Source organism: Macrobrachium nipponense, chromosome 3 (genome assembly GCF_015104395.2).
Source record: "Macrobrachium nipponense isolate FS-2020 chromosome 3, ASM1510439v2, whole genome shotgun sequence".
Classification (NCBI taxonomy): Eukaryota; Metazoa; Arthropoda; class Malacostraca; order Decapoda; family Palaemonidae; genus Macrobrachium; species Macrobrachium nipponense.
The window spans coordinates 133,759,954-133,777,150 of NC_087202.1; the positions used below are offsets into that span (position 1 = coordinate 133,759,954).

The 17,197-nt window shown below is 40.0% G+C and overlaps 1 protein-coding gene across 9 annotated transcripts in view; it reads right to left on the reverse strand.

Annotated features, from left to right (window-relative positions):
- Positions 1–17,197, reverse strand: part of LOC135222068 (high affinity copper uptake protein 1-like) — a 467,399-nt gene that overhangs the window by 111,801 nt on the left and 338,401 nt on the right. For all 9 annotated transcript variants that reach the window (XM_064260229.1, XM_064260226.1, XM_064260228.1 and 6 more), the window contains exon 2: positions 7,846–7,924. In XM_064260229.1, the coding sequence (XP_064116299.1) occupies positions 7,846–7,921 (76 nt within the window). In that variant the 5' untranslated portion in view covers positions 7,922–7,924. The remainder of the gene's footprint in view (positions 1–7,845; positions 7,925–17,197) is intronic.

Here is a 17,197-nt window from a genome sequence, read left to right on the forward strand (position 1 = left end):
TGGTTGACGACAATCATCACGCATGTTAATACCGGAATACCGATCTTTCACATTCATCATGTGGAACCAATCAGTGATCAGCTTAACAAAAATGATGGTGCCCTCGCTAATGCCAAGTTTATCCTTTAGAGTTGAAAGGGCAGCAACAGTTTTGTCATTGAAGATTTGACAAACAAAGGCACGCTTTGTCTCTGCAAAGGCTTTGGGTACACAGCTGTGTATGTGATCTTGGTTAGACGGATGCTGTTTCTCCTGTCTTCATCGTACAGTGCTTCTATGTCCTTCCATCGTGCAACATATGTTTTTCCATCTTTTTTATGAAAGAAAGTTCCTTATCCTGAACGGTTATCCAGTTATTTCTTTCATTTTTTGAAAGAATGAACATAGTCAAAAACAAGGAAAGCATGAGAATTTATAGCATTTATGAAAGCTTTACCAGGACCACCTAATTTACCATAAACTGCAACGTTTGTGTTGCAACTATCACCTACACAAGAAATTATAGTACCACCAGCATCGCTAAACCGCTACTAGAGCTTCTACCAGAATTTCCTTGAGTTGATCTGAATTAAGTTTTGCAACAGGGTAAATGCGTAGTATATATTTAGGGCCACCAAAATGGCAGACAACTTCAATTACTAAAGCATGTGTTGCGAGAACTTCGGTATCACAAGAACCATTTTGAGCGTAACCAACAACACGACCACCTGAGTACCTAAGTGTTTCTGTGAGCTTCACTTCATCAAAAAGAATGTTGACAAGACGCTGCTGAGGTTTAAGTTTTTGAAAAAGTTGCTCCAAGTTTTTATCATGTAGACTACAGGAGAGAAGTTTTTTCAACAGTTCCACTCTAGGTAAAACAACTGAACCATGCAGACTTTCGTAGCATTTTATATGCAGCTGGTGAAATGTTATGGAGTTCGGCACCAAGAACATAAAGATTTCTGTCAAAGCGACGGCCTTCTGGATGAGTGAGTAATAACTGTAACTGAGAATGTGAAGAAACTGAAAATGAGGCGAATCAGAACAACTCATATGGCTCAATTCCTGTACTGCACTTTTCAGATAGTCTGCATCTTTGAACTCATACTCTGTTATGCATGACATAATTTTATCAAAACTGGGACCATTTACTGAGAAGGCTATTCTTTTGCAGACAACCAGCTTTAGAAAAATATGTCTTAGGTATTTCCTTTCCATTTTTCTCAACGCATTTAAGATACAAAAACCCAAATGACGATTTCACATGTTGCAAATGGAGAAATTGGATAACGGAACGGCCCTTTGCATCAGTTTTAGAAATGTAAATATCATCACTATCACAAACAATACGATAATCCTTTGAGATATGCTCCAGGATGTCATTACAAAATGAATAAAAGTCGCCGATCTTATCCACAACTTCATTTCGGAGTCTTTCGTTTTCAGCTCGGGTCTCTGCTGAAGCAGTTGTAATTCTGGGTGCTGAGGGGACCTGCTTTTAAGCATGACTTTGAAACTCCAGGAAAATGGATGGTGGATGACTTGGTCTTTTCCCTCCTTTAACTGTAATCCATTCACAGTCAAAATGATGAGCACAGGCATAGATCTGCTTCAGCTGGAGCAAACTGGAACGCTCATTTGGCATAGCATCGATCCAACGGTTTCGCTCCACTTCATCAGTTGGAAATGATACTACTTTGGTTTGGTCTCTGTATGGTTCATCCTGTATTTCCTCGACATCCGTAGACATTACACTTCTTAGGCATTGTGCGTTATTAGTAGAAACCCCTGAAACAAAATTAAATAAATATATCAATTATGGTCTAAGACGTTTTGGCAATTAGTTTATCAATATGTTGCTAGATTACATTCCTTTTCGACTAAAACATAAACTCCTTAAATAGGCCCATTTTATGACTAACATACGGCACTAAAAGTGAATAAATGTAAAAAAATGTTTACATACATTCAAATCATTGTTTACATACATTCAAATAATTGTTTACATACATACAAATCATTGTTTACATACAGTGAACATATTACGTCATAAAATAGTGGGACCCAAGTTTCGCAACCCGAGAGTGCAAGATACTAGTCCTTCTATTTAAGGGGTCTATGCTTTGAGATGTGCAATTTCCGATGTAGAATCCGTAGGATCTACAATAGGTGCAGGGGCTGAAATATTAGAAGAAGGAGCAATATTTATCAGAGGAGAAGAGGGTACAAAATTACTAACCTGATCGCTAGATCTATAGCTAGGCAAGGTTTTGGAAGAAGCCTTCCTCACCCTGTCTCTTTCTAACTTCTTTAAATAAGAAGTTAGAAACTTCCATCCTTCAACACTCAAACTCTTGCATTCTTGACAAGTGTTATTGAAAGAACATTCATACTTCCTACAAAATTTACAAACAGTGTGAGGATCCACCGAAGCTTTCGGCATTCTCACCTTGCAGCCCTCATTCACACACATTCTCACAACACTTCCAGAGTCAGACATCATGATGAAAAATCCAATCCAAATCCAATCAACGGTCCACAATAGCATATGCCAATACAACGATCCAAATACGTCACCAAAAAATCCAATACGAAGATCAATTGCGATGCAAAAAACGAAATTCAGCCAGAGGAACTAACAACGTTGTTGTCAGTACCACAGACAGAGAAAATCTGATAGAAAACAGGAATGGTTCCTATTCCTGCCACCCAGCGGCAGGGCGGTAGATCACCTGACCTACCTGTAGCGTGTGCGCGAAATTCGAATTTCTGTCGGACGACGGAGTCTAATAGCTAAGTACTATATATCTGACAGGTAAGTTGAATGTATAAAATTTTTTTTCATAAATTCACCATAAATCAAAATATTGTGCTAGAGACTTCCAATTTGTTGCAAAATGAAGGTAAATGATTGAATATTACTACAATGGAAGAGTTTTAGCTTACAATAGCATTTTTTTACTATTTTGGTTGAGTCAAAGTTGACCGAACGTTGAAATTTTGGCACTTATCATGATTTATAAGAAAATATTTCAAAACTGATAATAGCTACAACCATGGGTTGTTTTTAGTTGTATTCTACATGAAATTGCGCACATTTTCATATATAAAACTCTATGTAACGGCTAATATAAAGTGGTGCAAAAATTACGACAACATGACAAAATAATTTCTGAGATGTGTCGCTGATGCTTTTTAGTGCGAGAAGAAAGAAATTCGTGCATGCACGCCTGGGTAACAATTGTAAACAAAACAACAGCTTGATCCGTGAACTCCCAGCATCCCTCAAGGTGTGTGATTCAAAATTTTTCGCCAAGTAAGCCTATAACTATTTTTCCGCGAATATTTAAAAAAACTTTTTAGCGTCCGACATATTTTACGTCAATTAAGCACCCGACAGACAATTTTCGTTGACGTAAAATATGTCCAATAGGTGTTTAAGGGTTAATTATAAAACCCATTAATTATTAATACCAAACATAGTATATTCATTTTAGAAAAAATAAAAGAAAGATTCCACCAGGAAATCGTAATTAACGGCTAGTCAGCAATAATTCACAAACATACGTCTTCTCTCGAAGACGGCCGCAAGTAAATTGTTGTGTTTATGCCTGGGTAGGCAGGTCTCCCCGCCTACCGGGCGGTAGTTATTGCCTGTTACTGCCTAACCACTTTGTTAAAGAATTTAACAGATATAATCCCAGCTAAGCCAATCGTAATTCCTATTAAAAAAGGACCTAGGGTTCGTACATTGAGTAGGAACAATGGTTAAATTGGAATATGAAAGTAAGCATCCTGCAAACTAATCATTGCCATCTAGTCTCCCTGCTGGATGGCTGACAGGACTGAATGGTTTGTTTCTATTTTGAACTTGGTGGCATGCACAAAAAAGCTCAGAGAACTGATGACCAGGGCAGGTCTCCATCCTCCCGACACCTTAGGGACAACAAACAGTCTATTGTAAAAGCCTTGGATGTTTACATCTTCGCCTACCTCTACAGCTCTTTTCCTGATTAGCAATGAAACCTCTTTCTTCAGGGCTGAAAATCTCTCCAAGCCTGATAAGTACACTGCTAAGTTGAAAGGAGAGGACAAGGGAAGCTTTTCCTTGAACGGGATGGCGTAGCCTTCCTTGAGGACTTTCACTACCCAAAGTTCTGCAGAGGCCAATTTGGAGGATTCCTTAGTTGTACTGACCAATCGCAGGTTCATGCAAGGGCGTTGAAACTTGGGTCTTCCGCCTTGAAATGGCTGTTGTTGCAAAGGCGAGACAGTCTTTGTAGGGAAGGAGACAGAGGGACAATGGGTCAGTTCCTTGGGAAGTCTGGTAGATAACGTTAAAGGTCCTGGGACTACTTTTTCTGCAAGTCCAACGCGATTTGTTCTAATGTAGCTCTCGGAAATAGGAATGAACAATCTAGAGGCGCAAAGAGAAGGGCAGACCTTTGAGAGGGATTAACTCCTTCAGCGGTAAAAAATTTGAGTACAGTTATACCCCTACATACGAAAGTCCCTACGTACGAAAAATCCAGGTTACGAAGGCAAAGACGAAGATTTTTTGCTTCTTTGTATGAAAATAATTCGGGTTACGAAAGGGTGCGTACTGTAAAGTCCGACATTCGCCCAGGCCACTGAGAGCAATTTTAAAACTTGCGCGCCGCCAACTCAGTAGACTCGCCACCATCCTCCCACTCTCCCATTGGTTCCTGATGCTAGTTACCACCGTTAGATCCTACTCTCCTATTGGTCAGCATCTATCCCATCATGCACCTACGTAAGGGAGTTCCTCGACCATTTCGTTTCGACAGCGTTATCATACACACGTGGACTTCATTCGTTCACGTAGATTTCGTTCGTTAACGTAAATTTATGTTAGTGATTTTGCTTTTGTTGTACTGTAAGTTACTTTATCATGTTGTGTGAGAACTTAATTACTTATGTTATTGCCATGGGTCCCAAGAATGTTGCCGATGTTCATGTAAAGAAGAGGATGCTTTCTATGGAGATGAAGATGGAGATTCACGTAAAGAAGAGGATGTTTCTATGGAGATGAAGATGGAGATAATCAAAAAGTATTTGTTAATGTGTTTCATAAAGTTTAGTGTTAATGTTTTCTGCCATTTTTTAATGTGTTTCATAGAGTTAAGTGTTCATGTTTTCTGCCGTTTGTCCTCCTCCTCTGTCGCCACTTTCGGACATCGCCTCACTCGAAAGGTAAGGTTCCACATTTTACTACATAAATATGTACATGTACGTACAGTATTTCTTGTACCCTGTACACACTAATACACTTTATTTACAGGTACAGTGACGGTTAGGTTAGGTATTGCATGGTCCAAATTGTTGTATTTCATTGTTTACTGTTCAATTTAGCTTTATTATAAAATTTACTGTGGTGTTTTTGTTTGGCTTAGAACGAATTAGGTACTTTACAAGTAAAACGTAGTTCTGGATACGAAAAAATCAGGTTACGAAGACCGCTTCGGAATGGATTAATTTCATAACCTGAGGCACTACTGTACTCCCATGGAGAATAAGAAAGCCAGCTCTTGGGAGCCATCCCTAATGACCTTATCCGAACATGAGAGCGCTCCCAATCTTCTATCTTCTTTATTAGTGTGCGAATCGTCCAATCCATAAAGCTGAAAATCTCAAAGACCTTAAAGATCTGCCTGACGAAGCAGTCTAATTCTGAGGACGTAAACATGATCTTCACTGAATTAAAGGCTGACCTCTGTGATGAGTCAATAAGGCTAGAAAAATTCCCCTGGGAGGAGGCAGAAACTCCCAGAGAGGAGGCTTCGCCAGTCAAGTATGACAAGTACCTCCTTGGATTCAAACGAGTGGGAAGAGCATAAAACAGTGCTTTACCAAGCTCTCTCTTCTCTACTAAACAGCCGTCCACATTAGCTAAAGCCTTCCTAGACGATGAGGAACACATCATCTTTGGTAGCCTGGCCAATTCTACAGATTGTCTTATCATGAAGGCCAAATCCATCGTAGCTTTGAGGCTGGCAATGGCGTCAGGATCGGCAGGAAGGGAGACAGAGTAAGAGGTAAAGTTGGAGGTCTTGCGATAGTCACAGGCCTAGAAGGCATAGGTTGAAAAGCAACATCCGATTTCAGAGTGGAAACCTGACTAGCTAATGCCCTAGCCTCAGCTCTAATGGCCACTTTTCTGTCTTTCTTTCTGGAGTTTTTCAAGATGAACTTCTAAAACTATGCATCCATTTCCCGATCCAAGTCTTTGCATTCGTCACATTTTAGGTTAAATACTTGCAATCTACAATAGCAACATGTTGTGTGCAAGTCATATTTAGAGGAAGTAAGTCTAGTCATGCAGCCTTTGCTGCAATACCTAATAGGTGCTAGAAAAACTCGAATCTGACGTACTCAGTCAAACACTTCCCACAAACCACTAAGCTAACAATGATTAGCGAGATACCAAGAGGGATGAATACTTCACCAAAGGTGAAAGATATAACCATCCAGCGAGAAACGAATTGGCCTTCCAGCACTGATGTAACAACTCTTCCCCCGATGTGGGCGGGGACTAATTACCTGAGCCGAAACAAAAGCACGCTCCAGCAAATTTTCTCATTTTGAATTGACAATAAAGTAGAAACTTACAGCTGTGTAGTTACTTGGCAAGTTACTTACATAAAAAGTCACAATCAGTAATAAGTCAAAGGTAAGCTAATATAATTAGTGCTACCTAAACAACTTAAAACAGGGGAAAAGCCATAACCATCCAGTGAACCAAAGAATTCTAAGAGCTGCTTAACTACCATGTAACCTCATTGACCAGCAAAAATGAATTGAGCTCTTCAGCTTTGTTGTCCCTATTCATTCCTGAAAGTGGGCGAGACTATTTACCTACGACCAAAACAAAAGAGCGCTACCACGAATTTCGAAATTTTTCAAATTTTGAGGTCCTGTAGAGTAAAAACTCATAGCTATGTAATTACTTGGCAAGTTGCTTATAAAAAATTATCCATTTCAAGGAAATTTAGGATAACCCGATACAGCATCTTGTAATACTTGGAGCCCCATCCATTCCAAGTTACTGATGCCTGACAGTAGTTCCTGGTATGAGATCACGGATGAAACTTCATAAAATCAGAGGTAGCATGGGAATCACCTCACCAGGGGGACATCGGAATAATGAGTGACATTACTGTCATTTTTGCCAATTGTACTACCTTTTCATAATAGGGAACGGTTTTCTAAAGCTGAGCAAATGCTAAAATGAGTTGTATTACTACCTTTTCCTGATAGGGAACTATTTTCTACCATGAAGCTGAGCAAATGCTAAAATGAGTGGTATATAGCATAAAGTATAAGAATGCACTGATGAATTAATACCCACTTAACCTATACAAAATGCCCCTTTTCTGTAAATAATAAAGATAATAATAGTGTCAGCCCTAGTATTTGTGTATCACAATGCCCTCAGAGCTCTAATCTGTGAATACTTAAAAACCCTCCAAAAGTGCTTCGAACTGCCTATTTCCATAATTCAAACTCACAAAAAAACTCTAAAATTTCTTATACCTAAGTATTTTAAAAGCTTTATTGAAAAAAGTGTATTTACAGGGTCATCAAAATTATATGAAAATACAGTAATTAGTGAATATTTCTCGGTGAAAAATACTGTGAATAGGCGAATTTTCCATAAATAATGTGTACATGTACATTATGTACTTAGAGAAATGCATGAACAGGTGAGTGCGCGGACTGCAAGACCATGAATACTGCGGGTTGACTGTAAACTAAACTAAAAAATTTATGAAAATGGGAAAATATGGTTCAATATTTAATGAAGGGTTTATGAATCAAGTGCCAATGTATGAAATACCTTACCCCATGTTGTGGTAACGTTGACTCCTTTGAAAAAGAAGTCGTATACTGTTGACGAGAGGTAATAGCTCATATGCATTTTCTGTAAAAAATTAAAATAATAATAATAATAATCATAAAGTTTCAAAGGTTATCACATAAAATTCATGCTCAAAACTGTTATGAGTGCAAGAGAAAAACATTATTTTCACAATAAAATTAAGTTTCATATATACTTACCAAGTAATTGCACAACTATAAGTTTCACTTATATGGCAGTTTGAATTCAAAATTTTGGGGGTAGCACTTCAATCTATCATGTAAGTGGCCAGTTCCACCCACCAGCAGGAGAATAGGAACTACAGTGAGTCGAAAGCTCAGTTTGTTCATGACTTATGTCCACCAGCAATGAGGAGGATGGGCTCCAATTCGGTATAATTACTTCTGTAATTACTTAAGTACAGTGGTACCTCGACATACGAAAGTCCCAGCTTACGAAAAATTCAAGTTATGAAAGCAAATACAAAGATTTTTTTGGCTCTACATACGAAAATAGTTCAGGTTACGAAAAGTTGTTGCTGTAAAGTCCCGAGATTTGCCCGGACCACCGATAACAATTTTAAAACTCACGCGCCGCCAACGAGTAGACTCGCCACCATCCTCCCGCTTTCCCATTGGTTCCTGATGCTAGTAACTGCCATAAGATCTTGCTCTCCTATTGGTCAGCATCTCTCCCATCATGCTCTACGTAAAGGCGTCCTTCGCTCACTGCTTCGCACCAGCGTTTGTGTACGCACGCACAATTCGTTCGTTCACATATACAATTTTGTTTATTAACGTAAATTCGCGTTAGTGATTTCATTGTACTACTTTATTGTGTTGTGGGAGAACTTTAGTACATATACTACATAACTTAATTACGTACAGTATACGTAGTCATGGGTCCCAAGAAAGTTGCTGAAGTTCACGGAAAAAAGAGGATGCTTTCTATGGAGACGAAGATGGAGATAATTAAAAAGTATGAAGCTGGCATGTGGTTGAGTGTGATCGCTAAGGAATACGGACGGCCGAAATCTGTCGACAATAGGCACCATCCTTAAGCAGAAGGAAGCCATCAAAGCAGCTACACCTTCCAAGGGCGTGACTATTTTGTCCAACAAGAGGAGCCACGTGCACGAAGAGATGTTTGTTTGTTTGTATGGTGTTTTTACGTTGCATGGAACCAGTGGTTATTCAGCAACGGGACCAACGGCTTTACATGACTTCCGAACCACGTCGAGAGTGAACTTCTATCACCAGAAATTCACATCTCTCACTCCTCAATGGAATGGCCGAGAAACGAACCCGCAACCACCGACGTGAGAAGCAAACACCAAACCAACCACGCCACGACGAGATGGAGAGGCTGCTTCTTGTCTGGATAAAAGACAAAGAAATTGCTGGCGATACGATAACCGAGACGGCAATCTCCTACAAGACCAGCTCTATTTTCGGCAATTTGATTGCCCAGGCAGAAGACGACGGAGGAGAAGGGGCATCGACGCCAACCCCAGAATTCAAGGCTTCTCATGGGTGGTTTGAAAAATTCCAGAAACGGACTGGTATCCATTCGGTGGTGCGGCATGGGGAGACAGCCAGCTCGGACACGAAAGCGGCCAAAGTCTTTATTAAGACGTTCGACAAGATGACGATCAACGAAGGCTACAGTCTCAGCAAGTCTTCAACTGTGATGAAAGCCTATGAAAGACAGGCTTACGCTCGCACTTTGTTTTAACGCCAGTGGGGATTGTAAGGTAAAGCCCCTACTTGTCTATCATTCGGAGACTCCTCAAACCTTCAAGGCCCACAAAGTGCTAAAGGAGAAGCTTCCAGTGATGTTGAGGGCTAATGCGAAAGCCTGGGTAACGAGACTTTTGTTCACCAAGTGGGTAAATCTGTGCCCGACAGTGAAGAAATTCTTGGAAGAGAAGGGCCTCCCTCTGAAATGTCTGCTGTTGTTGGACAATGCCCCTGCTCATCCTCCTGGCCTCGAGGAAGATATCCTAGTGGAGTATTCTTTCATCAAGGTTCTTTATCTTCCGCCTAACACCACCCCTCTCCTCCAGCCCATGGACCAGCAAGTGATATCGATATCGCTGATACCACAAACCTCGCCTTGCATGAATTTCGGAAGGAGCATTTCGATATAGTCATATGCATCCGACTCATCGATCAAGCTTGGCAGGAGGTTTTGAGGCGAACCTTGAATTCTTCGTGGAGGAAACTCTGGCCAGATGCCGTATCCGCCCGAGACTTCAAGGGATTCGACGTGGGCGAAGCTGATGCAGATTCAGAAACAGTTGACGATCCTGAAACTGTTTCGCAACCAGATCTTGACGAGATCGTTGCACTTGGCAAGTCCATGGGGCTGGTCGTCGATGAGGACGACATCAATGACCTTCTCGAGGAGCACCAAGAGGAGTGTTCAATGGATGACCTGGAGTTGGAGGCCATGCAACAAAACGTCATTCAAGAAGAGTTCTCTAGCAGCGGCGAGGAGGAGGAGGAGGAGGACGACCCTATGACAACGGCAGAAATTAACCCTCTTACGCCGAAGCGGTAAAAAAAAATTGTCTCCCGTGTGCCGGAGGTGTTTCAGAGTGAGCGCGGAAGTGGAAAAAATATTTTTTTCAAAAAATCACAGCGCGCTTAGTTTTCAAGATTAAGAGTTCATTTTTGGCTCCTTTTTTTGTCATTGGCTGAAGTTTAGTATGCAACCATCAGAAATGAAAAAAATTATCATTATCATATATAAATAATGCGATATATGATAGCGCAAAAACAAAATTTCATATATAATTGTATTCAAAACACATTGTGAAACGATAAAAGCAACACAGAGAAAATATTATCACAAAATAATGCATGAATTCGTAGCGCGCGGACGTAAACAAATATTTTTTTCAAAAATTCACCATAAATCTAAATATTGTCCTAGAGACTTCCAATTTCTTTCAAAATGAAAACAAATGATTGAATATTGCTATACTGTAAGAGTATTAGCTTACAATTGCAGTTTTCGACCATATCTGATGAGTTAAAGTTGACCGAATGTCGAATTTTTTTATATATATATTTTTTATATGCAATTATTTCGGAAATAAGAAAAGCTACAACCTTCAAATATTTTTTGTTTTATTCTACATGAAATTGCGCACATTTTCATATATAAAACTCTATGAAATGCCTAATATGAAACGGAGCAAATATTCCGAGAATGGTACGTACGCATTTCGGAGATTTGTGGCGGAGAATCCGCGCGCAGAGGGAAGGAAAGATTTTTTTTTTAATTCACCATAAATCTAAATATTTTGCTAGAGACTTCCAATTTGTTTCAAGATGAAGATAAATGACTGAATATTACTAGACTGTAAGAGTTTTAGCTTACAATTCCGTTTTTCTACCATTTCGGTAGAGTCAAAGTTGACCGAACGTGGTTTTTTTTTCTATTTATCGTGATTTATATGCAAATATTTCAAAAGTGAGAAAAGCTACAACCTTCAATTATTTTTTGTTGTAGTCTACATGACATTGCACACATTTTCATATAAAAGACTTTACGTAACGACTAATTTAAAATGGTGCAAACATTACCACAATCGCACGTATGATTTTTTCGGAAGAGTTACCGCGCGGACGTAAAGAAAATGTTATTTTTTTCATAAATTCACCATAAATCGAAATATTGTGCTAGAGACTTCCAATTTGTTGCAAAATGAAGGTAAATGCTTGAATATTACTAGAATATAAGCTTTTTAGCTTACAATTGCGTTTTTCGACCATTTCGGTAGAGTCAAAGTTGACTGAAGGTTGAAATTTTGGCAATTATCGTTATTTATATGAAAATATCTCAAAACTGATAAAAGCTACAACAATGGGTTGTTTTTAGTTGTATTGTGCATGAAATTTCGCACATTTCCATATATAAAACTTTATATAACCGCTAATTTTAAAATGGTGCAAACATTACCACAATCGCATGTATGATTTTTTTCGGAAGAGTTACCGCGCGGACATAAGGAAAAAGTTTTTTCATAAATTCACCATAAATAGAAATATTGTGCTAGAGACTTCCAATTAGTTGCAAAATTAAGATAAATGATTGAATATTACTAAAATATAAGAGTTTTAGCTTACAATTGCGTTTTTCGACCATTTCGGTAGAGTCAAAGTTGACCGAAGGTTGAAATTTTGGCAATTATCGTTATTTATATGAAAATATCTCAAAACTGATAAAAGCTACAATCATGAGTATTTTATTGTTGTATTCTGCATAAAAATACGCACATTTTCATATATAATACTTCATGTAACGGCTAATTTACAATGGTACAAAAATTATGTCAAAGTGACGAAATAATTTCCGAGATGTGTCACAGATACTTTTTAGTGCGGCAAGAAAGAAATTCGTGCTTGCGCGCCTGCGTAACGATTGTAAACAAAACAACACCTTGATCCGTGAACTCCCAGCATCCCCCAAGGCGCGTGATTCAAAAGTTTTAGGCTGGTAGGCCTATAAGTATTTTTCCGCGAATTTTAAAAAAAACTTTTGTAAGTCGACGTAAAATACGTCCAGTCGGCACACGGGAGACAAAAAATGTTGACATAAAATACGTCCAGTCGGCGTAAGAGGGTTAAGGATGCTCTAGCTGCTTTTCATAAGGTGCAATCATTTGACGAAAAGACACCCCGAAAAAGCTTACACAGGTCGTATGCTTGCGCAGTTCGATGACGTTTGCCCGAGTTGTTTCAGGAGCATTTTGAAAAGCAGGCAGAAGCAATCTTCCTTGGATAGTTATTTTTTAAAGAGGCCTTTACTAGCAGGAGTAAGCAAAAAGGATGATCCAATTGATACTATAAAAAAACAGAAAGTTGAAAGTGGTGAAGAAATTGAAATTTTGTAAAAATAAAAAAAAAATAAAAAAAATAACTTTAGTATAAAAATTTTTTTAAAAATGTAAAAATAAAAAAAAGACAAAAAAAAAATTTATTTTAAGTTTTTGTAAAGTCAAGTGTTACAGTCTTGTTAATGTGTTTCGTAAAGTTAAGTGTATGTACTATCAAGAAGTTTTCTGCCATTTGTCCTCCTCCTCTGTCGCCACTTTCGGAGATAGCCTCACTCGAAAGGTAAGGTTCCACATTTTACTACATAAGTACGTATGTACGTACAGTATTTCTTGTATACCACGTACACTTATACACTTTATTTACAGGTACGTACATAGTATTAGTACTAGTACATATTAAGTTAGGTATAGAATGGTCCACATTGTTGTAGTATTTCATGGTTTATTGGTCAATTTAGCTTTATTATAAAATTTATTGGGGTGTTTTTGTAGGGCTTGGAATGGATTAGCCATTTTTCATGTAAAATGCGGTTCAAGATACAAAAAGCTCATAATACGAAAGCCGCCTCGGAACGGATTAATTTCGTATCTCGAGGTACCACTGTAGTTCAAAGGCAGAATGGACATGCAATGCATAAAATATCTAGGCTAAAAAGGGTAGAGGTTATGCTGACGTCCTTAGCTTTGCTTATAAGGAGGCAAACTGCTCTCCTAATTCTCAGGGTGCCTCCAGGTAAAATTACATACTAAATGTAATACGTTCTAGTCAGTGGATCAAATTAATCTTTCCATATCGCTATATGTAAAGGATGGTCCTCTGAAAACTCCACATGGACAGAGACCTCCCTAGTCTCCCACAGAGCTGGAGGGTATTTGGATGCTCAGAGAACAATCTGGTGTCAGGCTGTAGCTGGTGCCAGAAGCGCTGTATGTCAGTTGAGCTATGAGCTCGGGACTGGGAGCTAGCGGGATCTCAGAGCAAGAGATGGCGGCAGGTGTAACCGGCACTAAAAGAGTAATGTGCTAGGTGAAATGGCTGGCAAACAAGCTCGAGGCTCATGGCTCTATATCTAGTGTTGGACACTAGCTTATGCCAAATTGTAGCTGTTGCTAGGCAAACTGGACATCAGACAAGCTAGAAGTTCAAAGTGGTGTAAAGCCCTAACACTGGGAACCAGACTTTTAGCTGGCTCCATACAAGTTGGATACTGGGAGGGCTAGGAGTTCTGGTTTCATTCCTTAAGAAAGTGAAATGCAGAGGATGATTATACTTCCAGTAGGATGATGCAGAAGCTACTCAGAAGGGTGTCTTCCGAGTAAGGAAATCAAGAGGAGTAACTCAGGGACACAAGCAAGGGCCATGGACATACATATATCCAGGTTCCAGGAGACTTGATCTCTTCCTCACTTGGACACTGGCTCCTACTGCTGCATGGGAAACACCTCCTTCATTTTTCAGGAGGACCTTCATCTACCACCTCCAAAGGGCAACCATTGCACAAGGGAAAAGACTTTAGCACTCAAGAGTCAAAACCTCCCTAGAATGTTTCGAAGATTGTCCCAACAAGTCCTGAGTTGACTTCTTTCGCAACTCAGAAGTAATACTATTTACCACTACTTGTGGAAAAAGTTAGCCATGAACTAATGGGGAAAACAAAAGTGCTGACTTCTGTGCTAAAGTTATACCTTAAGAGGTAAAGGAATATAAATGTTCGCGTTTAAGTATTCCCATGGTAAAGGTGGATGCCAAAACCCAGGAGCCATCTCTAACTGCATGAAAGAACAGCAAACAAATCCGCAGAAGGATCAATAGGCATAGACGGATGATCTTGGATCTTTTTGGCTAGAGTGCCTACTGCTCAATCTAAAAAGGCGATCACTTCAAACACCTTGAAGAGATTCCTTAGAAAGTGATCCAACTCGGCTGACAAAAACATAAATTAAGCAGTCAAGAAAACAAACCTGCGTGAGGACTCAATAAGTCCTGAAAAGTCCCCTTGGGCAGAGGTAGATGCACCCAGAGAGGGGGGGGCGTTCTCCAGTGGCATAATATGAGTGTCTTCTCTTCAATAAGGATGAAGGAGGGAAACAGAAGGCAGCCCTCCCTTGCCTTCTTTGGTCTGCTAACTAGCAATCTACTCGCTAAGGACCCTCCTTGCTGGAATAGATAGCATCATCTTGGATGGATTATCCGTTATCAAGGCTAAACTACTCATCTGGAATGCAGAAGCAGGAGAAGACGGAGCTGCTGGGGCAAAAAAACAATGGGAAGCTTTTCAAACAGAAATGGAGAAGGGAAGCATATGCAGCTGGAGGTGAAGCTTCATCTGGATCGTGATCCTCTTCTTCTGTCCTCTTCTTCTGTTGAAGAAACTGGTGAGAAAATAGCCTCTACTGCTCTAGAGACAGTGGTAAGTTTGAGAAAACCTGAAATGGCATCCAAATGCTGTTGGATGGGAGACAAAGCTGGGTCCACTACGGTCAGTGTAGTAATTCAAGAAGCAGATGAGGAAAGCATTCGCAGACTACTGGGTGCTCTGGCACCAGTAGGTACTCTTGAGCCCAAGAACTGTCCTTAAATCCTGTATCTCGCATCATCGGGCACTAAGAAGAGCGCTCAAGAGAACATAGATTAACTGACGATCGTTCCGACTCTACAGGGCACTCAGATGGAGAACACAGGGCTAGTCCTGGTGAGTGCTCAGATACTATAAAAATACAAGAAGGTTTTGTTTCTTTGGCCTTCTTAGGAAGTACCTGAGGGGTGCTAGACACATCCATTGCCAACCTTTTCAATGGTCAGGATTCGTCACTGAAACGCCACTGTCACATCTGTTCAAGGCTCAAAGCCTCAGAACTAAAGGAAAGATGATTACTGGAAAAAGTCCTTTCCACCAGCTGTCTGTCACCACCTGGGATTGGCTACCGGTGCGACTGAGGGACCAACTACCTACCTGGTAGACCCCTTGGGCTCCCTTGGACTGCCAGCATGTCTCCTCCCAAGAGGAGTATGACAAGGACTTTAGCTCTGGGACATCACCCACTTCCACTACACCTCCATAAAGACACCTTTTCAGTGGCTGGCTATCGAGACCTGAATCAGAGGCTCAACTGAGGGGGCAACTACCCGGGGGCAAACCCTTTCGAACCTCCAGTATGTCTTCACCAAGGTTCAGGGGAGTATGACAGGGACTTCAAGTCTGAGATGTCCAAATGCCCGAATAGTCACCTCCTCAATTATCTTTCCATGAAGACGCCTTTTCAGTGGCTGTCTGTCGATACCTGGGAATATGCAACAGGTTCAAGTGAGGGGGCAACTAGCCGGGGTAATTCCCACTGGTCTCTCTTGGACGTTCAGTATGACTTCTCCCAGGTTCAGGTGAGTATGTCAGTGACTTTTGTCTAGGGAAACCAGCAGGCTGGATAATCACTTCATCCACTACATAACACTTACTTGGAAGGTGAACTCTTGTTAACCCAGACATAAGACTGGGAATGTCATGGGAAGGAAGCGAGGGAGCCAGGTGCAGAAGCAAGTGGATAAAATTACAGGGCTAACAGTAGGAAAGAAAAAGATTATGTGCTGGCTGTTCACTTTGTTTGGTTTATGCACAACCCTACACAGGGATGATTCCTTTTAGCGGGTGCTTGTACTGTACGTTTTCAAAATAAGGTGCTTCTTATATTCTATAATTGTGTTTTAGTGTTTTCTTGTCAGCATCATATCTCCTTCTGAAAAGGAGTCTTTATTTTCTTTCTTGTACAGTGGAACCTCTGTTTTTGTAAGATTCAGTTTTTGTACCTTTTTGCATCGAAATTTTGTCTCGGGTTTCGTACATTTTTTCGAATTTCGTACACTCAGAAACACCCTTCTGGGGCCCACCACATGCTAGTACTAGGCCCCATACTGAGCATCCACACAAAGCATCCCATCCCGTCATTTTTTGTGACCTATTCATCCTTTGTTTCTTATTGTGCTTTTTTGCAAGTGAAACTGATTGTAATACAAGCCATCATGAGGCCAAAGAAAGTTCCAAGTGCCAGCCCTTCAGTAAAAAAGACCAGAAAAATTATAGAGTTTAAGCAGAACTTATAACAAAGTATAAAAGTGGTGCTCATGTTGGTGATCTCGCTAGGATATATGGCAAGTCAGTGTTGACAATCAGCTCTGTCCTATCAAAGAAAAATTAAATTAAGGCAGCTAATGTTGTAAAAGGGGTCACTTCATTAACAAAATAGAGATTTTAACTAGTGGAAGATGTTGAAAAGCTTCTGTTAGTGTGTAACAATGAACAACAATTATTGGGGGATAGTGTGTCTGAAGCAATTGTTTGTGAAAAGGCTAGGGTGTTGCATGCTGATCTAAGTAAGAAAATGCCATCAACAAGTACTACTGTTAGTGATTTCAAGGTCAGCAGAGGCTGGTTTGAAAAATTCTAAAAGCGACAGGCATACAGTGTCGTACTGCATGGGGAGGCTGAGAGTTCCAA